This window comes from Natrix helvetica (genome assembly GCF_964273705.1).
Source record: "Natrix helvetica genome assembly, chromosome: 4".
In the NCBI taxonomy this organism is placed as follows: domain Eukaryota; kingdom Metazoa; phylum Chordata; class Lepidosauria; order Squamata; family Natricidae; genus Natrix; species Natrix helvetica.
The window spans coordinates 72,267,609-72,290,562 of record NC_138550.1 but is presented as its reverse complement, the minus strand read 5'-3'; the positions used below and the strand labels follow the sequence as shown (position 1 = coordinate 72,290,562).

General features: G+C 41.3%; 1 protein-coding gene across 3 annotated transcripts in view; it reads left to right on the top strand.

Moving 5' to 3' along the window:
• The window catches only part of PSD2 (pleckstrin and Sec7 domain containing 2), a 124,533-nt gene that overhangs the window by 64,692 nt on the left and 36,887 nt on the right, over window positions 1–22,954 (top strand). For 2 of the 3 annotated variants that reach the window (XM_081951823.1, XM_081951824.1), the window contains exons 8-9: window positions 20,297–20,387; window positions 22,125–22,168. In XM_081951823.1, the coding sequence (XP_081807949.1) occupies window positions 20,297–20,387; window positions 22,125–22,168 (135 nt within the window). The remainder of the gene's footprint in view (window positions 1–20,296; window positions 20,388–22,124; window positions 22,169–22,954) is intronic. The other variant, XM_081951822.1, reaches the window with a different exon arrangement.

The following is a 22,954-nucleotide window of genomic DNA, read 5'->3' as shown; positions in this document are numbered from 1 at the left end:
GCGCAGTAGCCACGAAACACTGGCGCAGAAATTCAAGTTGCCGGGCCTGCCCTGTGCCAGCTGCGGAGGCGATCACGCTAGAGCATCCTGCTGTTTCCGAGACGCGATGTGCCGGCGGTGCGAGCAAAGGGGACAGATCGCCAGAGTGTGCCACAGAGAGTTCCCTGCAGCCAATAGTGGCCCCGAAAGAGCGGAGTAGGGACTGAACCAGAGACAACGACCCAACCAGAGGCCCCCCAGGAGGACAGAAACCGGCAACCAGATAGCCAACCTCACGGCGACGGCCCGGAGACGCCAGGGTCGCATCAGGAAGCCGAACATCACGGTTCCTGTGCGGCACATCCGAACCAGTGGCCCCAAAAAACTAAAGGTCACCGTTTTCCTGGAAGGCGCCCCTTGCGTGATGGAGATCAACACTGGATCGTCTCTGACAATCATCTCATGGTCGGTCCTGAAACACATGGTCCCAACCATACAGAAGAAGGACCTCAGACGCCCAGACGTCCGCCTGCAGGATTACCAGGGGAACCTGGTTCCCCACGTGGGCTAAGGCACGTTCCAAGTGCGCTACAAACAGATCACCAAGGAACTACAGGCAATCGTGGTCCGGGACGATCTCCAAAGCCTTTTTGGACTGGACTGGTTTCAGGCATTGGGGATGGTCGTAGCCAAAGTAAACACCCTGAACGAGATGGGAAAAGCACCAGCCGCTACTGCCATCGGTAACGCTGCGGAAACGATATTTAAGGAGTTTGAGGACGTCTTTGCCTCCGGTCTGGGTGAGTACAAGGGGGACCCTATTTCCTTTAGCCTAGACCCAAACGTGACACCAATTCGGCTAAAGCTAGGACTCCGACCAAAAATCAATAAAGAAATTGACAAACTGGTGAGCCAGGGAATCCTCGAACCAGTCAATCACGGCCGCTGGGAAACACCGATCGTGACCCCGGTTAAGCCCGATGGGTCTATCAGATTGTGCACCAACTATAAATGCACAATCAACAAGGTGTTACAACAAAGCGTGTACCCCATACCCGTAGTCCAGCATTTGTTGCATTCCCTCGGCCCAGCAAAAATATTTGCAAAACTGGACTTGGCGCAGGCATACCAGCAGCTGCCAGTAGATGGTGCCACTGCGGAGGCCCAAACAATCGTGATACACAGGGGGGCGTTCAAATGTAACCGCCTGCAATTCGGTGTTAGTATCGCCCCTGGGCTGTTCCAAAGTATTATGGAGCAACTTTTGCAGGGGATGCCAGGAGTCGTCCCCTATTTCGACGACATATTGGTATCCGCCGCAAACGAAGCACAACTTTTAAAATGAGTTCACGCTATACTAGACAGAATCAGGAACAAGGGCCTCCGCCTAAAAAAGGAAAAGTGCAGAATAAACGTACCCAGGGTAGAATTTCTGGGCTACATGATCGATGGCTCCGGGATCCACCCGACTAACCAGAAAATCAGAGCTATTAGGGAAGCCCCTACTCCGAGGAATCAGACCGAACTCCAGGCGTTCCTAGGGCTCCTTAACTTTTATAGCGTGTTCCTCAAGCAGAAAGCGACAGTTGCTGAACTGCTCCACCACCTGCTAGTGAAGAATGCGGAGTGGACATGGGGGAGGACCGAGGCCAAGGCATTCGCCGCTGTGAAGGGACTGGTATTGGCGGACTCTTTCTTGGTACAATACAGCCAGACCCTGCCCCTGGGGCTGACCTGCGATGCCTCCCCTTTTGGCGTCGGCACGGTCCTGAGCCACCAGATTCTGAACAGAACAAAAGCCCCCATCGCATTTTACTCGAGGATGTTGTCCACCGCCGAACGGAACTCCAGCCAGTTGGACCGTGAAGCCCTGGCTGCAGTGGCAGGAGTCAAGCGGTTCCATGAGTACTTGTATGGCAGGGATTTCGAATTGGTGACCAACCACAAGCCCCTGTTGGGACTATTGGCTGGGGACTGCCCGACACCAGTATCACTTTCCCCCCGCATGACCTGATGGACTATCTTCCTGGTGGCATATTCCTACCGGCTCATCCACCGTCCAGGCACCACACTGGGACACGCTGATGCACTAGGCTGATGCCCACTACCAGACCTGCTCGCCGACCCCACCCCCAAGGCCATGGTACTCTTGCTTGACTGCCTAGACTCGGGCCCCATCTCCTCCAGCGACGTCGCACGCCACTCCTCAAAGGACCCCATCGTCAAACAAACATTGAACTGGGTGTGAAGGGTGTGGCCCAAGGGGCCGGTTGGAGCTGAATTCAAACCTTATTTTGCAAAGCAGGATGAACTGTCAACCATCAGGGGTTGTCTACTGTGGGGGGACAGAGTAGTCATTCCCAAGCAACTACGAGTAGCCGTGTTAGAGGCTCTGCACATGGGTCACCCAGGAATTGTGAGGATGAAAGCATTGGCAAGGAGTTATGTGTGGTGGCCCAATTTGGACAGTGACATACAGGAGTGGGTAGCCACATGCACACCCTGCCAAGAATCCAAACCGGCTCGCCCAGAGGCACCCACAAAAGAATGGGAGTGACCCCAAGCACCGTGGTCCAGGGTCCACATAGATTTTGCTGGGCCAGTTCACGGTCAAACATTCTTCATAATCATGGATGCTTTCTCAAAGTGGCTGGAGGTAGCCCTGATGACATCCACCACCATGGACGCAGTCATAAAGATGCTACGCAGGCTATTCGCGACCCACAGATTTCCCGATGTGCTGGTATCAGATAACGGCCCACAATTCACGGCCAAATCATTCGAAGAATTCTTAGTGGCACAGGGAATCGGACATGCCCTAGTTGCTCCGTTCCATCCAGCGTCAAATGGCCAGGTGGAATGGATGGTAAGTTCTACCAAGGAAGCCCTAAACAGAATGGGCCAGGTGACTGGCAAACGCGAATATAAGCACTACCTGCTTATACAGCACACCACACCCAGCGCTACCACCAGCAGAAGCCCGGCCGAACTCCTCATGGGGCCCCGGCTCAGGTCTCACCTAGACTGGCTACACCCCAACTACTCATCGAAGACGCCCCCTGATTCCATGAGCAAAATTCGGACTTTCAACATAGGCGACCCGGTCTACACCCACAATTACACGGGGGGGACCCTGTGGATACCCGCAACCATTGTCGGGGTTTCAGGCCCGCGGTCCTACTCCATATGGCTCGAGGATGGATGACATTGGAGGAGGCACATTGACCAACTCTGGGGATAAGTGGAAAACTCCCCACTCTGGCAAACGCCAACGACACCACCGCAAGCCGAGCCACACCAACCCCAGACCAAGCGGGAAACATCAGGGGACTTATTTGATTCCGATGGGGCCCGGGAAGATCCACCTCCGGAAGTTCCAGCCGAGGTCTCCGAAAGTTTCCAGAGGGTTCCATTGGATGGGTTCGGAGAGGCAGCAGGTCCAACCGACCAGCGCGAGGGGAACCAACCAACTGAACTGCGCAGGTCCAGCAGGACGACACAAAGACCCGCCTACGTCACCCATTAGAATGTTCCATCCTAGAGGGGAGGGGTGTTAGATACTCCCTCCCCCCTGGTGTTGCAGCAAGACAATAGTAGTTTCCTCTCAGGTCCTCTCTTTTGTATGGGAGAGGACCTGAGGAGGGAGCTGCCCAACCATGCATTCAGTGGATGCCTGTCCTTATACCAATAAAGAGTTGTTGTTATCGCTAGCCTTTTGTGCCTTTCATTACCCGATCTAACAGACCCCTCTCCCTTGGATGGGCTCCGGACCAGCGGAGCCTCGTCCTTCTTTTTAATCAGGCGGCTGTCAAGAGAGAAAAGGGCAGCACACGTCACATGGACTTGTGCAGCAGCTGAAAAACAGGAGGCGAGAATTCGGCTGCTGCACAAGTCCAAGGGCACACGCTGTCCTCTTCTCTCTGTCAGCCGCCTGGTTTGCTGAATCCAGCGCGGCAGTGGGACTCTTGCCTTCACTGAGAGCTTCGCTGGCAGCCGCTTCTTGCCATCGCCGCCGCTCCGAAAAGAAGCCAGTCTTTTGCCTGAGTGCTAGTGATAGCGCTAATAACTTCAGTTTTGGAACTATTATATTGAGGTACCTGGGAGAGAGCATCAGCTGCAAAGCTTTTCCCCTGAGGAGATAGTGCAACATGAAATTGCAGTAGTTAAAGTACTGACCCTAGCAAACTTGTTTTGAGGATAATTTCCTGGGTATTTTCAAAGCTTCCGGGTTTTTATGCTCTACCCATATTTTGAATGGGGCTTTGCTCCCTTCCAAAAACTGTCTCCATGGGATTGATGGAGTCTTACAAAAATGACTAGTTTATATTATTATGAAAAAACAAAAAGTTGTAATTTGATGTTAATGCCTTATTTTACTGCAGCAGAGAGAGTGCATCTTTTTCTTTTTTCCTAATCCTTCCTCACTCTTCTTCCCCTCCCCTTCCTCCCACTGTTTTCCTATTTTCTTTTGTATTTTGTATTTTATTTTATCTTTTTAACTCAATAGAAATATTAACTTCGAAAGGAGTCTCCACATGAGGAGTGCCCACCACACAGTGTACATCTCCTTCTCCCAGACTGCCTATCTATGTTCAGCATTGGACAGTTTTCTAAAGGTGTAAAGTCCCTTGGCTGTTTTTGTGGAGTAGGTTGGCCCATCTACCATGTCACTGGCATCGGCTTGAATAACAAATGGGGCATTTGAGTTTGGGTATTTTAGTATGCGTTCAGCTACAACAAACATTTAAGTTTTTTGAATGCCACTTGGCATTCCATTGTCCATTTAAGAGGCTGGCTCAGCTTGGGTTTTCCCTCTCCCTTAGTCTTTAGAAGGTTAGTGATAGGTAGTACTATTTTAACCAACTCAGATAGAGCCTGAGAAAAATTCCATGGATGAAAATCCTAAAAGGGAAAACAACTCAAGAAGCATGAGAAACTCTGAAAAATATGATCATAAGAGCCCAATACAATATAATACAATTGAAAAAGAAAAGCAAGAAATCCAAGAAGAAATCACAAAGATCACTCTGATAAACTGAAAGACAAAAAGGACAAGTACAAAAAATGGAAAGAGGGACACATAACTAAGACAGAATATCAGCAAATAGCCTGAATCTGCAAATATGAAGTCAGGAAAGCAAATGCTTGGTGTCTGGGCTGCCTCTGTCCATTTCCTAGGAAAGAAAAATTCTCAGCTCCATAAATTTTTTTAAAAGTATTTTTACTAGGAACAAACCAAAAGCAAGAAATTCCTGAAAAGCTCTGAGGCAAAGCCCACGAAAACAGCAACTTGAAACAAACTGTACAGCCCAACTCCCTTGTATCTAGGCAACCAGAGGGCCTCTGCATACTAATGCTAGAAGAACTGACATTGGAGAGTTAAGCAAAGTTTAGGCTGTGGTTGCAAAGCTGCAATGAAAAATTCTCCACTGATCCCTCCCCCCTTTTCTATGGCAGCAAGCAGCAGGTTATCTGACATCCCCCCCCCCCCCGGTAACAGAGGCTTTAGCCATACAGAGAAAATTTAAAACACACAATACATCACACTAAGAACGGTTATTCCTTCAGGGTTTGTCGGGGTATTTTCTATGAAAAATCTGGAGGAGTTTAGATGCCTAGACGTGTTTAGCATCCACCCATTCAGACTGCACAGGGGGGAAATGTTTCCAGGCAATGCGGTATTGGACCTTCCGTCTGTTTCCTGGAATGTATAATTTCTTTAACTCCAAAATGCTTCTCTCCTTCAGTGAAAGTGGATACAGGAGGTAGAGTTTCAGGTTTCAACAAACTGCAGTGAAATGCAGGGTGAATATGTGTAAAGTTCTTGGGCAATGCCAGTTGTATAATGACTGGGTTAATTACTTTAACAATTGGGAATGGGCCCGTGTATTTAGGGCCCAGTTTCTTAGATGGTTGGATGGACTGTAAGTATTTGTACAGAGGTAAACTCTAGACCTACTTTAAAATATTTTGGCTTCACACATTTCTTATGTGCCTGACAGGCCTCCTCTAATGCCTTATGGGCAACTGGCCAAGTGTTCTGCAGTTGAGCTATCCACTCTGCTAAGGAGAATACATGTGGTTTCTCTTGAGGCAGCTCAAAGTCCTGACCAGAGGCCACCTTAAATGGGGTAAACCCCATGCACAGAATTGTTATATGCTATTTCTGCAAAAGGCTAAAGGTCAGCCCAATTGTTCTGTTGATAGTTAATGAAGCACCTGAGGTACTGCTCTAGGACTGAGTTGGTTCTCTCACACGTCCCATTACTTTGGGGTGATGGGAGAAGCTTAAGCCCTGGGCTGTTCCCAACAGCTTCAACAATTCCTGCCAAAACTGTGATGTAAATTGCACTCCTCTATCTAAAATAATGTGCTCAGGTGCACCGGGCAACCTATACATGTGTTGTATGAAATGTTTGGCATCCTCTTTGCAAAGGGAATCTTGTGCTGCAACACAAACTGGACAGCTGGTCACATACCTTTCAAGGTCTTTCTTCAAAGAGGGCCACAAAAAGTGCCTCTTAACCAAGTGCTAGTTTTTATGAATCCAAAATGTTCTGCTGACTTAGAATCATGAGTGCCCTTTAATATGGTCCACCTCAAGCTGAGTTGCAGGGCCAGGTGCTGGGCCAGTTCCTTCTGCCATGGGCTTGCTGCTGTTGCCGTTGCAGCAGCAGAGATTGTTGTCCCATTGCTTGCCATGCCTCAAGTCGGCTAGTCAGCAGGTGTGCTGTCCAGACTAGGGCTTCTCATGCTTTGAGGTTACCAAAAGCCCCCCTCAGGAATTTTACAGCTTGCTCCAGCATCCAGTCCTCTCGGTCTGGCTCATTGGCAATCGGCTCTTCCTCCAATTCCACTCGCATCTCCCACTGGCAGCTGCCACAGCTCCCATGAGTGAATGTCACCCCCTTGGACTTCTCTTCCCACTCCTCCTTCTTTCCAACCCTGAGGGACCATCAAGCTCTTGGCAGGTCATTCTATCCCAGCAACTTCGAGAGATCCAACCCTCCAAGGAGGGTTTTTTTTTGAGTACTTCAATCTCTTCCTGGTTGTTCCCTGGAGCCAGCATCATTTGCACAGTCCCCATGGTAGAGACGATTTCCTCTCCAGATTGACCACAACTGCAGAGAAGCCTAATGTCACACCTGCCCCAATCTGATCCCTTAGGAAAGAAAGACTCTCAACTCCATTTGGTTGAAATAAAAGATTCTTTTACGAAGGGTGTTAGCTGCAGGAAAGTCGGACTAGCTCTGATATAGCCCAAAAGATGCATCTAGGATTACTTAGAAGAAGGGCTATTGGCAAGGGATGGACTGCACCTCACAAGAATTGGAAACAATATATTCAGAAAACAACTGATTCATCTTATCAAAAGGGCTTTAAACTAAAATTGAGGGGGGGATGAGCCCAATCTTCATGACCTATAAAACCTAATTCCAAGCAAAAACCACCAGATAACCAATCACATAAAGAGGAAGGGAGTAAAGAGAAAAAAGAAAAACATAATGAAATAGAGAGTGATGGAAAGGATATAAATCCCAATTACAAGTGGTTTGGCGGCCTGGGTCACTAAAACCGGCATCAACACAGGCCTGCCACACCCCTGAACCACTTGGGTTTTTTGCTTCTGCGCATGCGCAGAACAATTTTTATTGTATTGTGTATGTGCGAGCAGTGCACATCAAGCACACATGGTGCGGCCACAAGTGAACTGGAAGTAGTGACTTCCGGAACCCACCCTGAACTTGAAGCGTTAGTACATGAAGGCTGATATAATTGCCATTATTGAAACTTAATGGGATGAAACTCATGACTGGAATGTACAAACTATCCAAAGGAATCAGGATACAAAAGGAACAGACCTAACAAAAGAGGAGGTGGAGTTGCATTATATATAAAAGATCACTACATCTCTACAGAAATACACAAAACCAAGGATGAAAACTCCTAGAATCTATATGGGTAAATATAAGGGGGGGGGGTGTGTGACATTGCTATAGGAGTATGCAACAGGCCACCCAACCAAGCAGAAGAAATAGATGAACACTTTGCTAATCAATTAAGAAATGTATATAGAAAACTTACCACAGTAGTAATGGGAGACTTTAACTACCCTGATATCAACTGGGAGGATATTAACTCTTCATAATATTCCGACTCCCCTTTATTTTTTAATTCTAGGGTGAGCCTCTCTGCTTCCGCACAGGCCAAAAGACATCAAGGTGAACCTGGCAGATCCTGACACATGCTTTCTTTGGAAAAGAATAATGACTTTTAAACCTATAGAATACCTTAGATTACCAGATCACCCACAGGCTTTTCACTCTGCTACCCAAAGGAATAAATAGCATTATCTCCATATTGGGCATGGAAAAATAACTGGATGATCTGAGTTCACTCTCACAGAAGAACCTTGGTTGTGAACAGAAATTCTAGTTTGAGCTAAAATTACTCAAATGAAATAGATTTAACATACTGTGCTCTATTTGTGAGAATTAGGCATAGGTTACTATAGACAAATCTCATAACCTTTCTACCTAGAAGAGATTTTGCAGGGAACTTTTGAGATTCAAATGCAAGTTCCTTTGTAAGTGAGGTGGTTGTGATGATATGATGCAAGTGTAAGTTTGGAAGGCTTCTCTGAATTGTAACCATTCAGTAGTATATGTTGACATTAATTTCTTTTTGTTTGTTTGTTTGTTTTCTCTTTTCTTTCTCTCCTGCTCCTGGATCTTCTACTTTTACTGTATTGTATAACCTTTCTCAGGTGGTAAGTTCAGTCACTAGAACATTTTTCTTTAAAAAAATTGTTTATTATTAAAGTGTACTTTGTAAAAAGGAAATGTATGCAACATACAGTTTTTCTTAACTTTTTCAAACTCATTTTGTCTTATCGAACTTATTGAAATTAGTACTATTTACTTGCAAGACTTATAAGCCACATTGATATTATATGAGCCATATAATTCCCCTCTTTGTATATTCAAATAAAATAATAATAATTGAGTATAGCAATATCAACAATAAGAACATAACAAATTAACAGGAAAAATAATACAACATGTACTAAAGTTTTAAAACAGGAATATCACTCACAATGAACCAAACATCAAAATACTCTTATACCCTCCCCAGAGAGAGCAATTACAACATTCCCATTCTTTTGGCATTATGTTGTAGCCATGTTTTAAGGCACGATGAAGGGCCATTCTGATGTGATGTGTATGAGTGTCATTTCTCAGAATACATCCTTCTGAGGTTCTGCAGATATTTATTTATTAGAAAAAGGACCATGATCTGTGATGTTACTTCTTTATTAATAAAACTCCATCCAGAACTAAAGGTGTGAAAGTTCTGTAACCTGGAGTTCTACACACCCACAGCCATTCAGTCTTACCAGGTTCAGCCAAAGTCTATTATCTTCAACTAGACCCTCACAAGCCTCCAGGCACCACAAGAGAACAGTGACAACATCAGGTACAAATGTAAACTTGAATATCATCAGCATATTGATGGTACCTCATTCCATAGTCGCAGATAATTTCACCCAGTGGCTTTATGTTCTTGAGAATTTAGACTGAATCCTGTCCAGAGGGGGAAAGGAATAAAATGGTCCCAATGCCTTAATCAGTGTATAATTTTAGCAGTCCTGGATTATGCTGGGGACAACCAGTACTTTACTGGTACTACTTACCTCAGCTGCTATCTACTCATCAGGCAGGATATATGAGTTTAGAACTCCCAAGGTACAAACCAGTTCTGCAGAGGAAAGCACAACCCTGTCCCACACAAAAGATGGTATATCTCTGTAATTGGATGGCTTTCAAATCCAGAGTCACATTGTTTTACCTCAATATGTTCCTCTCCATCTAGGCCAAACAGCATTTTAATGATACCATTTGATTGGCTCACTGTCAAATTATAATCAGCAGCATACTAGTGACCTTACTCCCAGGTTGATGGATGAGCTCACCCATGCAGATGTTAAACAGGAGCAGGGAAAGTGTAATGAGGAATATAGGACCCGATCTCTCTGCTCTCCTGCAACTGTCCCTGTAGGACAGGGGTAAGGAATTGTGGCCCTTTTATGACTTGTGGACTTCAAGTCATAAAGTAGCCATAGTTTGCTATTTCTGCATTAGGAAGAACTAACTTTGAAGGGGTGGCCCCAAACGGTATAATGTTCAATGATATTGAAAGACAATGGGAAATCAAGGAAACCCATGAAGGCATTTCCCTCCTTTCTTTGCCAGTCTAAAATTACTGGAAAGTATAATCAGTGTTGTTTCCAATGCCTTACCAAAGACTGAAAACAGACTGAAATGTATCCAGATAGACACATTTATTATTTGTATACATTTTTCTGCTTTCTATCCAAGTTTGGCCAGAGCCAAACTTTTTTCACACCTCCTAGGTTTTTTCCCCCCATGGTGTCTTGTTGTCTTATCTGGTGTACATGAGAACATTCTGTTGTTCTGGATCTCAACTTTCTTTTGTAACTTTGAACAGTCACTAAACAAACTGTTGTAAGTCAAGAGGCTACCTGTAATTTATGGTTCATTAATTAAATGTGGTTATCTTTATCATAGTAAATTCATAGTAATTAATATATTGTCCTAATGCTATTTAACATAGATGTTGATGTGCAGGTCATTTTTTTATTAACCAAAAGCTTTAGAGAGTGTGTGTGTGTGTCTCAAACTGCTGCAATGCAGTTCAATCTTTTTGGGAGAATTGGTGATTCATTAGATGGCTCAATTCATATGTTTTCATTAAAAATAGTATACAAATGATTCCTCTTCAATTAAAAATTCCTTTTGGGAATGTTTTAGCTGAGCTATTAACTTTAACAGTTACCAGGCCCAGTTAAGACTTTTTTTCCTTTTTCTTTCATGTATTCTACAAGATTCCCAGGAAATCTCTTAGAATGTTTTATCTTTAAAATACAGATAGTCCTCAACTTACAACAGTTTGCTTAGTCACTGTTCGACCTTCAAGTGGCACTGAAAAGTGACTCATGTCCATTTTTCACATTTATGACAGTTGCAGCATCCCCATAATCATATGATTTACATTTGGATGCTTGACCACTGTCTTAAATTTATGATGGTTGCAGTGTCCCAGAATCATGTGGTCATCTTTTGCAATCTTCTGATAAGCAAAGTCAATGGGGAAACCAGATTCACTTAACAACAGTGTTACTAATTAAATATGCAGTGATTCACTTAACAAATGTGGCAAGAAAAGTCATAAAATGGGGCAAAACTCACTTAACAAATTTCTCACTTAGCAACTTACATTTTGGGCTTAATTGTGGTCATAGGTGGAGGACTACCTGTATTCTGAGTCCTGTCTTTTTGCTAACATACAAATATCTTACATATTAGGAAAAGCTTTTAAAAAGTATCAAAAGATTACAGAGTACAACGTGGCATAACATCATAATGCGATCAAAGGTAGATTTATATACCAAGTCTGATAAAAAAAAATAGCTAACTATATTTATTAGAAATATATAGAAGACCTTTTATTAGAGTTTGAAGATCTGGATGTTTTCCCAGGAATGGGGTGAACCCATTGATGTGATTCTGTATGTTTTTGTGGTCTGAGTTAGGTTTGTTCTTAGATGCTACTATTCTGCCATTGTTCTTTCATTGGTTTTTTTTTTTTGGGGGGGGGTTGTTCTGCATAGTCTTCTGGAGTCAACAACCATATAAACAAATACACCAAACCTACAAGCTGGCTAGCCAGCTAGCTAAAGGGAGGAAAATTAAAATTTACTTTTTAGAGAGCTGAAATAATACGCATAGTTTATAGTTTTTCTAATCTAATTGCTTGCTTGTTAGGTTAAAGCCTGATTGAAACGTACGACTCAAATGCCTGAGTAACATCATTTTCTTCTAAATCAAAATACATCCTTTTATCAAACATCTTTGAAATTCCTCACATAGGGTTATGTTGATATTTACATTTTTAATGTACAAAATATTTTCAGTGCCTTCCTTATACAACTTAATGTCATTTTCCAAAGTTCTGATTAGAATATGTAAACACACTATAAATGTATAACAATCCCCTATATTATAAATATCTCGCGTGTTATTAATCCAGTGTCAGCAGATAGTAGTGAAAAAAATAATATTGGCTGCTTTCTGGCTAGCTCCCCCAACCCTAAATGTTGTTTTGCATTTGATTCAGCTTTTGTTATGTTTTTTCTTTGAGATTTTGTACATTTAATTTACCAGTCTCATGCAAATGAAGCTATACAGATGGTGCGTCCTTTATCACAGAGCAAAGCAATTTCAGCAGAATCACCTTGATCTGTATTCTGCAGTTGTCCAGTCCCCAGTATGTGCAGTGATTGAATTTCTTCCTCACCGATTAATTTAAGAAATGGAATTCAAAGGAAACTTCAGAGGTTGAAGAGATGCATCAGGCATACATTCCCTAGGAAGCATCTCTATCCAGTGAATGTACTTGTTGACTGTCTGCTTGGATGAGTCCCTCAGCCCAGAACTGATCTGAAAGTATAAGGCTCTTTAAGCATATATATAATTATATATATATAATTTTGATTGCTATGGCCACCCACTCATATCTGACTTTGAGCTGCTTACAGGAGCTTAAATATATAAATTAAATAGAAATAGCCAGTGTAGGGAAATGGGGAAGTGAGGACTGTTATAAGAAGACTCATGATAATTAATAATACAGAAATAAAATCTACTAATGGAGTCACATCATGTTCTAGGCCTTTAGAAACAACCCTGTAGGTCTTTACAACTCTCCTTTGGGTTTCATAGATTTCAGGGTAGAAGTAAGTGATTTTTGTTTTTTTTTACTACAGGGCATGAAAGTGTAGATATTATTTTGAGGTTAAAGTTGAATGGTTTGTGCTATATATACTTCTACAACAGAAAGGAGAATGAAATATTGCATCTCATATGACATGGATTATAATGTGCATATCTTGGGGTACTGAAACTTGAGTGGAAATTGGATGCACACACCTAATAAGGTCACTAAAATCAAGGTTTGTATATTGGGGAAATCTAAAACAAGTACACCTAAAGCAAAAGAGAAAATGATGTGATTCTGCAGTTGTGATCTACAATGGGTTCCTGCTTCAATACAATAGAGTATGCAGTATCTTGCAGCAAGTGGAAACTCCAGCAAATTCTGAAGAAGAGGATCATTGCAGCTGTGAATGGTCATATTTCAAATAAGAAAGAGTAAAGATTTATTACAATATAATAGACAGGTCTCTCTAAGGAAGAAGCAAGCTCAGGAAATAGGAGTAATAACAGAACCTAGAAAAAGTTTTCAAATCTTTATGGAAGAGATTCTTGAATTTTCAGAAAGAAAAATAGCACTGTAGAGTAAGATGAAGCTGAGCCTTGCAGGAAGACAAACAACTTTGAAAGTTGTTGACTCAGTACTGTGAGGATTTGAAACAAATTGATGCCAATTAGACTTGTCACCTGAAGTTTGTTTGTTTGTTTGTTTGTTTGTTTGGATTTATATGCCGCCCTTCTCCAAAAGGACTCAGGGCGGCGTACAACATTAAAAAACATACATCCCAAAAGTTAAAAAAAAATTAAATCCATATCCAAAAAGTAATTGGGATGTCTGTCTTGCAGACCTTAGATAGCTAGTTTGGTGTAATGGTTAAGGTACCATGCTAGAAACTGGGAAACTGAATTCTAATCCCATCTATTCCATTGGGCCAGTGACTTCTCAGTCTTAAGAAGGAAGCAATGGCAAGCCACTTCCAAAATCTTGCCAAGAAAACTGCAGTTGCGAGAAGTCACCATTGAATCGTAGGCAGACACACACACACACACACACTCACATACACACCATATGATGGAGACCTTATTACTGACTGCAAACTTCATATGAACCAGAGCTAATCTAAACTTAATGGTTAACTTTACTTCTTTGTTTTATTGAATGTATTTTTATTGGGCAACCACCTAGATCAAAAGTGGCACATGCTTATTAGGCAACTTTATTCTTCCAATCCTGCTCAAGCGCTGGGCACCACACTTTACAGAGGATTTGGAGAACATTTCAGAATAGGGTGACAAAGAGTACCTTAGAACTAGAAACTGAACCCTATGAAGAAAGGGTTATTTTTCTGGAGATAACTGAGTAGGGACACCATAGGATTTCTTAAATACCTAAAAATATTTTTTTTTTAAAGATCAAGCCCCAATCTCTCTTGTTTTGGAGTGCAGAAGATGTTCCTTGTGAACATAGTTTTCAAAAACCTTTGGACTGCCTACTTGAATTTTAACATCAGTGTTGCCATTGAAGATGTTGCCAATGCTGTAAATTTCATCATATTTCTTAACAAATTCACAATTTGTTATAAGTAACATTTCTGTTAAAATCAGATTTTAAAAATGAAGAATTCAAAATCCTGCCAACAATCTACCATGTTCCATATTTTTATAAAAGCTTTATCCTAACATTTGTGAGTAAAGTTCCAGGAGTAAAAATGGAAATTGATTGTGGGAATGACTTTATACAACATTGTTTACAGTTCCCCATTGTTTTCTTCTGTTAACTATTATTGATATTGTTTTTACAGTTCTGTGTGTCAACTGTCCAGGTTGCAAATCCAGGAAAAGAAACTCTTGGGGCATTATTTTTATCAAAAGCATAAATTGTACTAAATAAACCACATTGACACAGAAGAAGCAAAACCAGCTCTGGAGTTTACCACACAAAAGCAAGTGTAGTTAATTCTCCCTTTTTCCTACGAGCCACCCACAGTCCAAAATGTCCACCAATCACACATGTTCATTTTGTTATGGGAAACAGTCTGCAACACTGGGGCATCTGCTTGATGTGTCCTTGGGATGACAGCAATATCTCACAGTGCTAATGGATGCTTGAATAGCATTCTCCTTCCCTTGCATTCCAACCACACCCCTCCCTGTTATTGTCAGGCTGCAAGTGAAGTAGTGTAGGTGAAAGTCTGAAACAGTCTTGACATGTCGACTTCCCAGAAGAAGGGTAGACCTGAAACGATAGTAAACATATACATTATTATTGAACACGCACCTACCACTGCAATTCCTATTGGAGCCATTGTTATTTATTGTGAAACTTCTTAACTAACCTAGCTGTCCTAACATCTGGAGCAGCCACTCACTCAGCATTTGCTAACGGGTAGCTTTTCCACAACACTAGATATTGTAGTGGTATTTGTGGTACTGTGCATTGCGTTATGATATGCCACTTCTGCGAAAGGCAGTTCAGTCCAATTAGTTTGCTGATAATTTACATAACAGCATAACCATACCTCCCATCGGGTGAAATTCTCCCAGTTTGGCTGAACCGGTCGGAACAATTGTCTTTGGTTCTGCAAACCGGTAGTAAAAAAAGAAAAAAGCTTCCGAGGATCACACTGCTCAGCTGTGAGCTGCTCAATGGTTGGAACCTTTTCCCCCCACTTTTAAAAGCATTTTTTTCCTGCCTATTCACCCGAACTGGCAGGAAAAAAATCCTTTAAAAAGTGAAAAACAGTTGGCCACGGCCACCCAGTCACATGACCCCCCCACCAAGTCACGCCCACAGAACCGGTGGCAAAAAAAATTAGATTTCACCACTGGCTCTCCCTGTCATCAGGTCATCTTTATGTCTCTGGAACCATTCATCTGCCCCCAAAGTCATCTTTCAGCAGTTGCATTGCCAAGTCCCCAGCCGGCTGTGGGGAGACTGTTCTCTGCTGCCACACGAGCACTGGTGCTGCAAGCTGCCTGAATGGTATAACTACTTCCTCTCAGATACTCCTGTACTGGGGCACCTGAGAGGGCATGCTAAGATACCCCCCCCTCCAGTAAATACTGAAGGGTGAAATTGAAGCATTTAAAATACCAAGCACACCAAACCTGCTTAGGGGATAGCTTCCTTGGGGTCTTCAATGCCTCCAGGTTCTTGTGGTCTGTCCATCCCTCGAATGCATTTCCATCCCATCCTTAGAAATGTACTACCCAGATAGTCTAGGCTGGTCTTGTGAAAGTCACACATGTATAGCTTGGCATACAACTTTTCTTAGCTTCTCAAGTGCTGCCCTCACTATCCTTACGTGCTCTTCCGTGGTTTCAGTATAAATTAGAATGTCATTTAAGTACCCCAGCACCCCTTTATACAGGCATTTGTGCAGGACTTTGTTTATCAATTGCATGAGTATCACTGGTGCCTCTTTTAACCCAAAAGGCATCACCCAAAAATGGTAGCAACCCAAAGGGCAGTTAAACACAGTCTTCCACTCGGTAGTATATTTATCTTAAGATCAGTTTAGTGAAAATTTTCCCTTTGGGTAGGTAGCCCAGCATGTCCCTCATGGGGGAGAGAAAATACATATTTTCCATATTTTTGCAGATACAATTCAACCCATGGTGGTCCACACAAAGCACAGGGGCAGCCATCCTTGATTTCAATGGCTGGATAAATCCGCTGGCTAAGTTGCTGTCTATAAACCCCTGAAGTTCTTCTAGCTCCCTTGGCATCATGGAGTATATCTTCGGCTTGGGCAATTTCACTCTAGGCAAGATTTTAATAGCACAGTCTGTAGGGTGATGGGGTGTCCGATTCCCTCTCAGGGGCCCTTACTCCCGAGGAGGGCACCAAATCTCTACCTGGGTCACTATGCAGATAATGGGGCCACTTACCATTGGGTCATCTTCCCCCTCACCCCCTCACTCCATGACCTTTTGAGCTGCCCACGTTTTCTCTTTTGGTTTTGCGGGTAGTTTTCTTGGCTTCAACTGGCTCGGGGCTTGTAATCCAAAGTGTCCACCAATCACACATGTTCATTTTGTTATGCATCTTCTATGAGTCTGCAATGCCGGGGCATCTGCTCAGTGTTTCCTTGGGATGCCAGCAATGTCCCATGATGCTGATGGATACTTGAATACTATTCTCTCCCCCTTGCATTCCAACCACCCCCCTCCCTGTTATTATCAAGCTGAGAGTGAAGAAGAAATGTAAGTGAAAGTGTGAATTGGTCTTGACACTGAGGCTATAAAAATGAAAGCATATCTCTTCATATGCTGCTTTACAGGTATGTGGTGAAGGACTCAATCCTTCACCACATACCTGTAAAATTTCCATTAGTATTTCCTTCTATTTCACAGGATATAAATATATTTCTGTAAGAGCCCTAAAGAGGGGAAGTATCTTACCTTGGAGGTAACCAAGTGGTGGGTCTTTTTGTTAAGTTTAAAAAAGAATCCTGTGCATACTCACCTGTTTGTCTGAAACAGTGCAGGCATTCTTTTCTTCTTACAGCTTCTTCCAATGTTGACCACATCTGGCAATGCACCACTATTTGGTCACAAGAAGCTGCAATATGGAAGTGCAAAAGCAATGTGCTGCTTAAAGCAAAAGTGCTTGTGTGCGCACCTAAATTCTTTTAAAAAGTTGAGAAAGGACACTCACACACACACCAGTGAACTCCAAGTTAAGGTAATTTTACAAATATTGCTTCTAATGCCACAACTTCCTATCAGGCTTTTCAGATTCTGTCCAAAGTACCTGCCCTGTTCTGGATTCTGATGAAGCAAAGCTTGCAAATTTCACTCCATGCATCGATTGTCTGAAAACAGACATTCCATGAATGGAGTGTTCTGTGCACGGAACTGTTAATTCCTGGCTGAGATCACCTTATATATGGAGCTTAAATAAAAAAGGTGGAGACACCCACTGGTCAAATTTACCTCCTGCAAATCCATGCCGTTTCATTGCAGCAGCACAGCAGTGGTGTGTCGTTATTGCTGTCCTGTACGTTTTTCAATTTCCCAGTCTACTTTACAGGCCACAGATTCTCTGGTGGTCTGACAGTCAGTTATGAACTCACACTGCATCACTTCCAATCACAGACAAAGGTAGGACAGTGCTGCCATCTGGTGAAACAATTTGGGAGTTTACAGATCTGTAAATTTCTTCAGAAACCTAGAAGGCAGGCAGGCAATGAGAAGAAACAATTGAACGTTTTCCTTATTATCTGCATGATAAAATACATTTTGCTATAGCTGTGTAAATAACAAGTGGATAAAACAATATGAAAAAAAGAAGGAACAAAGTGCAATATTCTCGAATCCCCCCTGGCAATTTTAAATGGTAAATTTTGGGTATTTTAATTGTTAATTTTATTGTACTGTTTTAACTTTATGGCTATTTATTTATGAAATTGTAAAAATGTTTTATGTATATACCTCCTCCATACCATATGTTTATATATTTAATTGTACGCCGCCCTGAGTCCCTTCGTGGAGAGGGAGCGACTTATAAATTGAATAAAATAAATAAATAAATAAATAATAAATAAATAAATAAATAAATAAATAAATAATAAATACCTGAAATCCTGGGATATTCTCATGACCATAAAAAAGTCTTATTCTGGGCTACATTCTTTGTTTCCAGTCTGTATTTTCCCCATTAGTTATTTCAGCATAAGATACTTATTCAGCACGGTTCTTAAGGAATAAGCACCACAAACTGTAATATATGTAGTCCTTGGGTTAATCATTCAGACCAACCCATTTACAACAGTGCTGAACAGCGGTTACAGCACCCCAATGGCCACATAATCATGATTTGGGCACTTTGCAATCATTTTGCATTCATAATGGTTATAGTCTCTCAGTCACATGATAGCCATTTGCAACCTTCCTTGCTGGCTTTCCAAGCCAAGTCAAAGCCAGTAGGGAAGGTTTTGTGTCACTCCTATAAATTGCTGCCCCTTTTTCTCTTGTGGAGCCTTGCTACCGAGTACAAGATCCTGGGATCTGAAATTCCATAGCATGTATCTGCAGCATCCCTCCCCATAGGAACTTGTACTCCATAGCACATGGTCCCCTCCCTGGCTCTGCTCATGCCAAGCCAAAGCACATATCTTTTGCCTGCCCAGCCACATTCATACCGCAACACCCCTTCCCACTTGCTCACAGTCACGCTGCACCATGCCACCTATCCCCCTGATCTGTACTTGCACCGTAGCCCCCTCCCACCTGGCTGCACTACACAGCAGTCACCTGCTTGCCACCTCCTAGTAATCTGCCATTGACTTTGTTGGGAGGCAGCAAGAAGTGGCAAATCCCAGCCACATGAAGCCCTCACTTAACAGCCTGCAATCCTGGCTTATTGATAGTAACCAGGACTGCTGGGATTGCCATCATTAAGGGATGGAGATCGTGTGTCATCACACTTTATAACCACCTTGTTTGAGTGATGGGAATTCTGATCCTAATTACCATCATTAAGTGAGGTCTAGTAGTTTTGCCCATAGCACCCCATTTCAGCATGTTCCATAGTGTTTATTGGAGGCTGCCTCTGGCATTTGTTCAGATTTAACAAGCCACAACTGCCTCCTAAGTTAGGGATCCCATGATTGTTCCGGTATCACACCCAGCAACACCCTCAGCTTCTGATTACATGTGTGGGATGTATCCTTACATGCCATGCCAGTGATATACCTATACTCTGCACTAATCTATGAATTATGGTTGTATGAAAATTCAGAAAATCAGTCAGTTGTTTGAATTATTTAGAAAATTGATCCAATTTATATATCTCAACTGAATCACTATGTCAGATCAATACAATTCAGATTTCTGTATCAATGAAAAATGCAGTTTCTGTGCATACATACAAATCTTTTAATCATCAAAATCATTAGAAATCTGTATCAGGTAATTTTCTATTTGTTAAATTAATTTGGGAAGTATGTTTGAAGTTATTCCCTGATCTGAATATTTTTAAAGTCCTAATGTAAAATATTTAACATATCTAGTGTAAGGAAATATACTAGATATAGGAACATCTCAGCAATATGTGAACAGGGACTACAACTGTTTGAAATGGCTTGGACCATTGCCCCTCCTCTACCTCCAGGTAAGCTTCTGGTTTTGATAGTTTATCAGTTAAGCATTTTGGAGTCACATGTTGCAGTACTAGATGAAAAGGGCTTTGCAAACTGATTTTAATGAAAGAGGCCAGTGAGATGACAGTAAGGAATCCTTTTTCTCATTTCTCTGGGAAGTTTTCAGAAATGGAATCCAGACAAGAATCTTTTAGTTCACTTCATGTTCACATGCAAAAAGATGGCTGCTTATAAAATGATTCTATTATTTTTCTTTCTTTTTCATTCTGCTGCACTTTGGACCTGATCTCTAGATAAATATTGCTATATAGGAAATATTTGCTTCATTTATCTGAATATTCATATATTTCATATAGTATTTAAAACATTATGGTTTTTTGAAAAAAGATGTCCAGTGATTTGCACTTCTGCATTATAGAATATTGGGAAAAAGATGTCCTGCCAACAGTTTACAGCAAATCTGGATGGACTAAATGATGGGAAAGATTTCGCAAAGGATCTGTTAAAGGTAATACTATGCTATAATGCTATAATGAGTCATTATGGTTGATAAAAGGCCAGGTGCCTGAAGCCAAGACCCTATTCACACTACATATACAGTAGTGGATGATGAGCTACCACTGCTTACATGCTGCGCCTGCAAATTCTCATTTTCATTCTTAAGATATTGTCTATATCAGTCTTTGTCATCCTTTGTCTTGGACTATAATCCATATCATTCTGTTTACATAATTAATGGACATGATGCTTGGAGATTATGGAAATTATAGGTCAAGACATCTAGAGGCCATCAGATTGATGAAGCTCAATGCAAATCATCAGAAAAAGTGTTATACTACTTTACCTTGCAAATATAGAAAGTACTAAATCCAGACTTCTTTCATGTTAAAGCCTTATGTCTCTTGAAAGCTACCTGAAAAGATTTAAGGGTGCTACAAAGTTTTTATTTAAAGCACTTATTTTGTGTAAGTAGGAAACTGATCCCATTCAAACTGATGCATCTTCTATTACCTTCTGAAGTAGTACAAACTTGGAAAGGAAAATAGAGATAACATAAAGTATCAGAATATGATGCAATTGCCAAATATCTATGTCCTCCAATTACATATTAATTTCTATCTGCACTTTGTCATGTAATGGCCCATAGCCAGGAGTTCAGTCTTACTGGATCAGGGTTGATTCAGCCTTCCATTTTTCCAAGGTCACTAAAATGAGAATCCAGATTGTTGGGGGCAATATGCTGACTCTGTAAACTGCTCAGGGAGGGCTGTAAAATGTAATGGAGTGGTATAAGAGCCATGGTGGCACAGTGGTTAGGATGCAGTTCTGCAGTACTAATTCTGCTGACTGCCAGCTGCCAGCAGTTTGATTCTCACTGGCTCAAGGTTGACTCAGCCTTCTATCCTTCCAAGATCAGTAAAATGAGGACCCAGATTGTTGGGGAAAACCACTGGAAACCACTCAGAGAGGGCTGTAAAGTACTGTGAAGCGGTCTATAAGTCTAAGTGCTATTGCTATAGAAGTCTAACTGCTATTGCTATACAGGTTTTTCCAAACAGATGTTTACTCCTTTATCCTTTTCACAGTAAAAAAACAACAGGTTTTACAAGAAGTAAAATCCAAGAAGTAATGCAGAATGGTCACGTAGTCTGTGCCACTGTTAACATTATTAATATAGATTTATATCAAACAGCTAGCTATCTTATAGAATTGGTTCTTCACAAAAATATCTCACTTAAATTAGACCATTATTATTGAAGAATTTTATTTCAGTTACAATCTTCTTAAAACCAGAGCTATGAAGATAAAACAGTAAGTTAGTTCTAAAAATGCTAGCAGAAAACCAAAGCATTTATTATGTCTTGATTATTCATTGCTTGTATACTCTGGATAATGGTTACAAAATAAATAAACAAGCTCTTCAAATCTATTTTTCAATATAGGGCTGGCCATTAAACAAAGAATGCAGTTTAGGGGTGTTCAAGAACAAATGTCTACTGTACATCTTGTTCTAAACTAAACTGATCTGGCTTATTGTCCCTGGAAAATGAAAGATACTGTCCTATGCCTTCATAGTGCTGAAGCAAAATGTCTAGTTTTTGTACACAGAATGCTGGGCAAGTGCAAATTTTATCTGTAATACCATACAGTAGGATAACTGTAAAATATTTTCCCATATCAGAAAATGTAATAATAATTAATAGATATTCGGAAATATTATGATAATATTATGTTCTTGTTTCAGACACTGTATAACTCCATAAAAAATGAAAAACTAGAATGGGCAATGTAAGTAATTGTTTTAAATATATATGGTAGATTATTGTCTGATGGCTGTAACCCCTACAAAGATATTGATATATGGATTTTGTTCCAGATATAAACAGTATGCACATCTTGACATGAATGATAAACAATTTTAGGAGTTTGTAAAAATCATTGTTCTCAATAGTAAATATATACTGTTTTGAGAGTTCATTTTAGAACAGTTTTGCTTAATATTATATAAACAGAAAGAGATAGCAAAGCATTATTTAAACAGACTTGTTAAAATCTATAATTCCAAAAATTCAAAGAATACAACAGAAAAATATAAATGGAGTAGTCCAATTGCTTTTTAAAATACTTTAAATGTAGTATTATGTTCAATATAATGACTGCAACTGTATTACTTACTGTAAGCATCATTTCATTTGCTGTTTGCAATTGTTTTGCATTTGTAACCAACTGTGTAACTGAGGTGTATGGTCAATAGTTGAAATTGTTTAATTAATCTATTCCAAGACATAACAAATTAAAGCCAACATTGGCTGACCTAAGAAAAAATAAGGAGGGTTGTACCTGGGAATCATCAAGGAAATCCTAAGGCTGTAGGCTAAATTGGAAAATCAAGCTGTGATCTTTCTGGCCTTAAAAATAGACACAAAGTTCTCTCAATCACAAGAATTGTCCTCCTCCATCTTTATTTATATTCTGGAATAGTCAGATAATGAGGAAAAGCTGAACAGGAGAGATACATGGACAGACATTATTATTGACCTGATTTATCCTAGAACTGTTATCACTGGAAAAAGG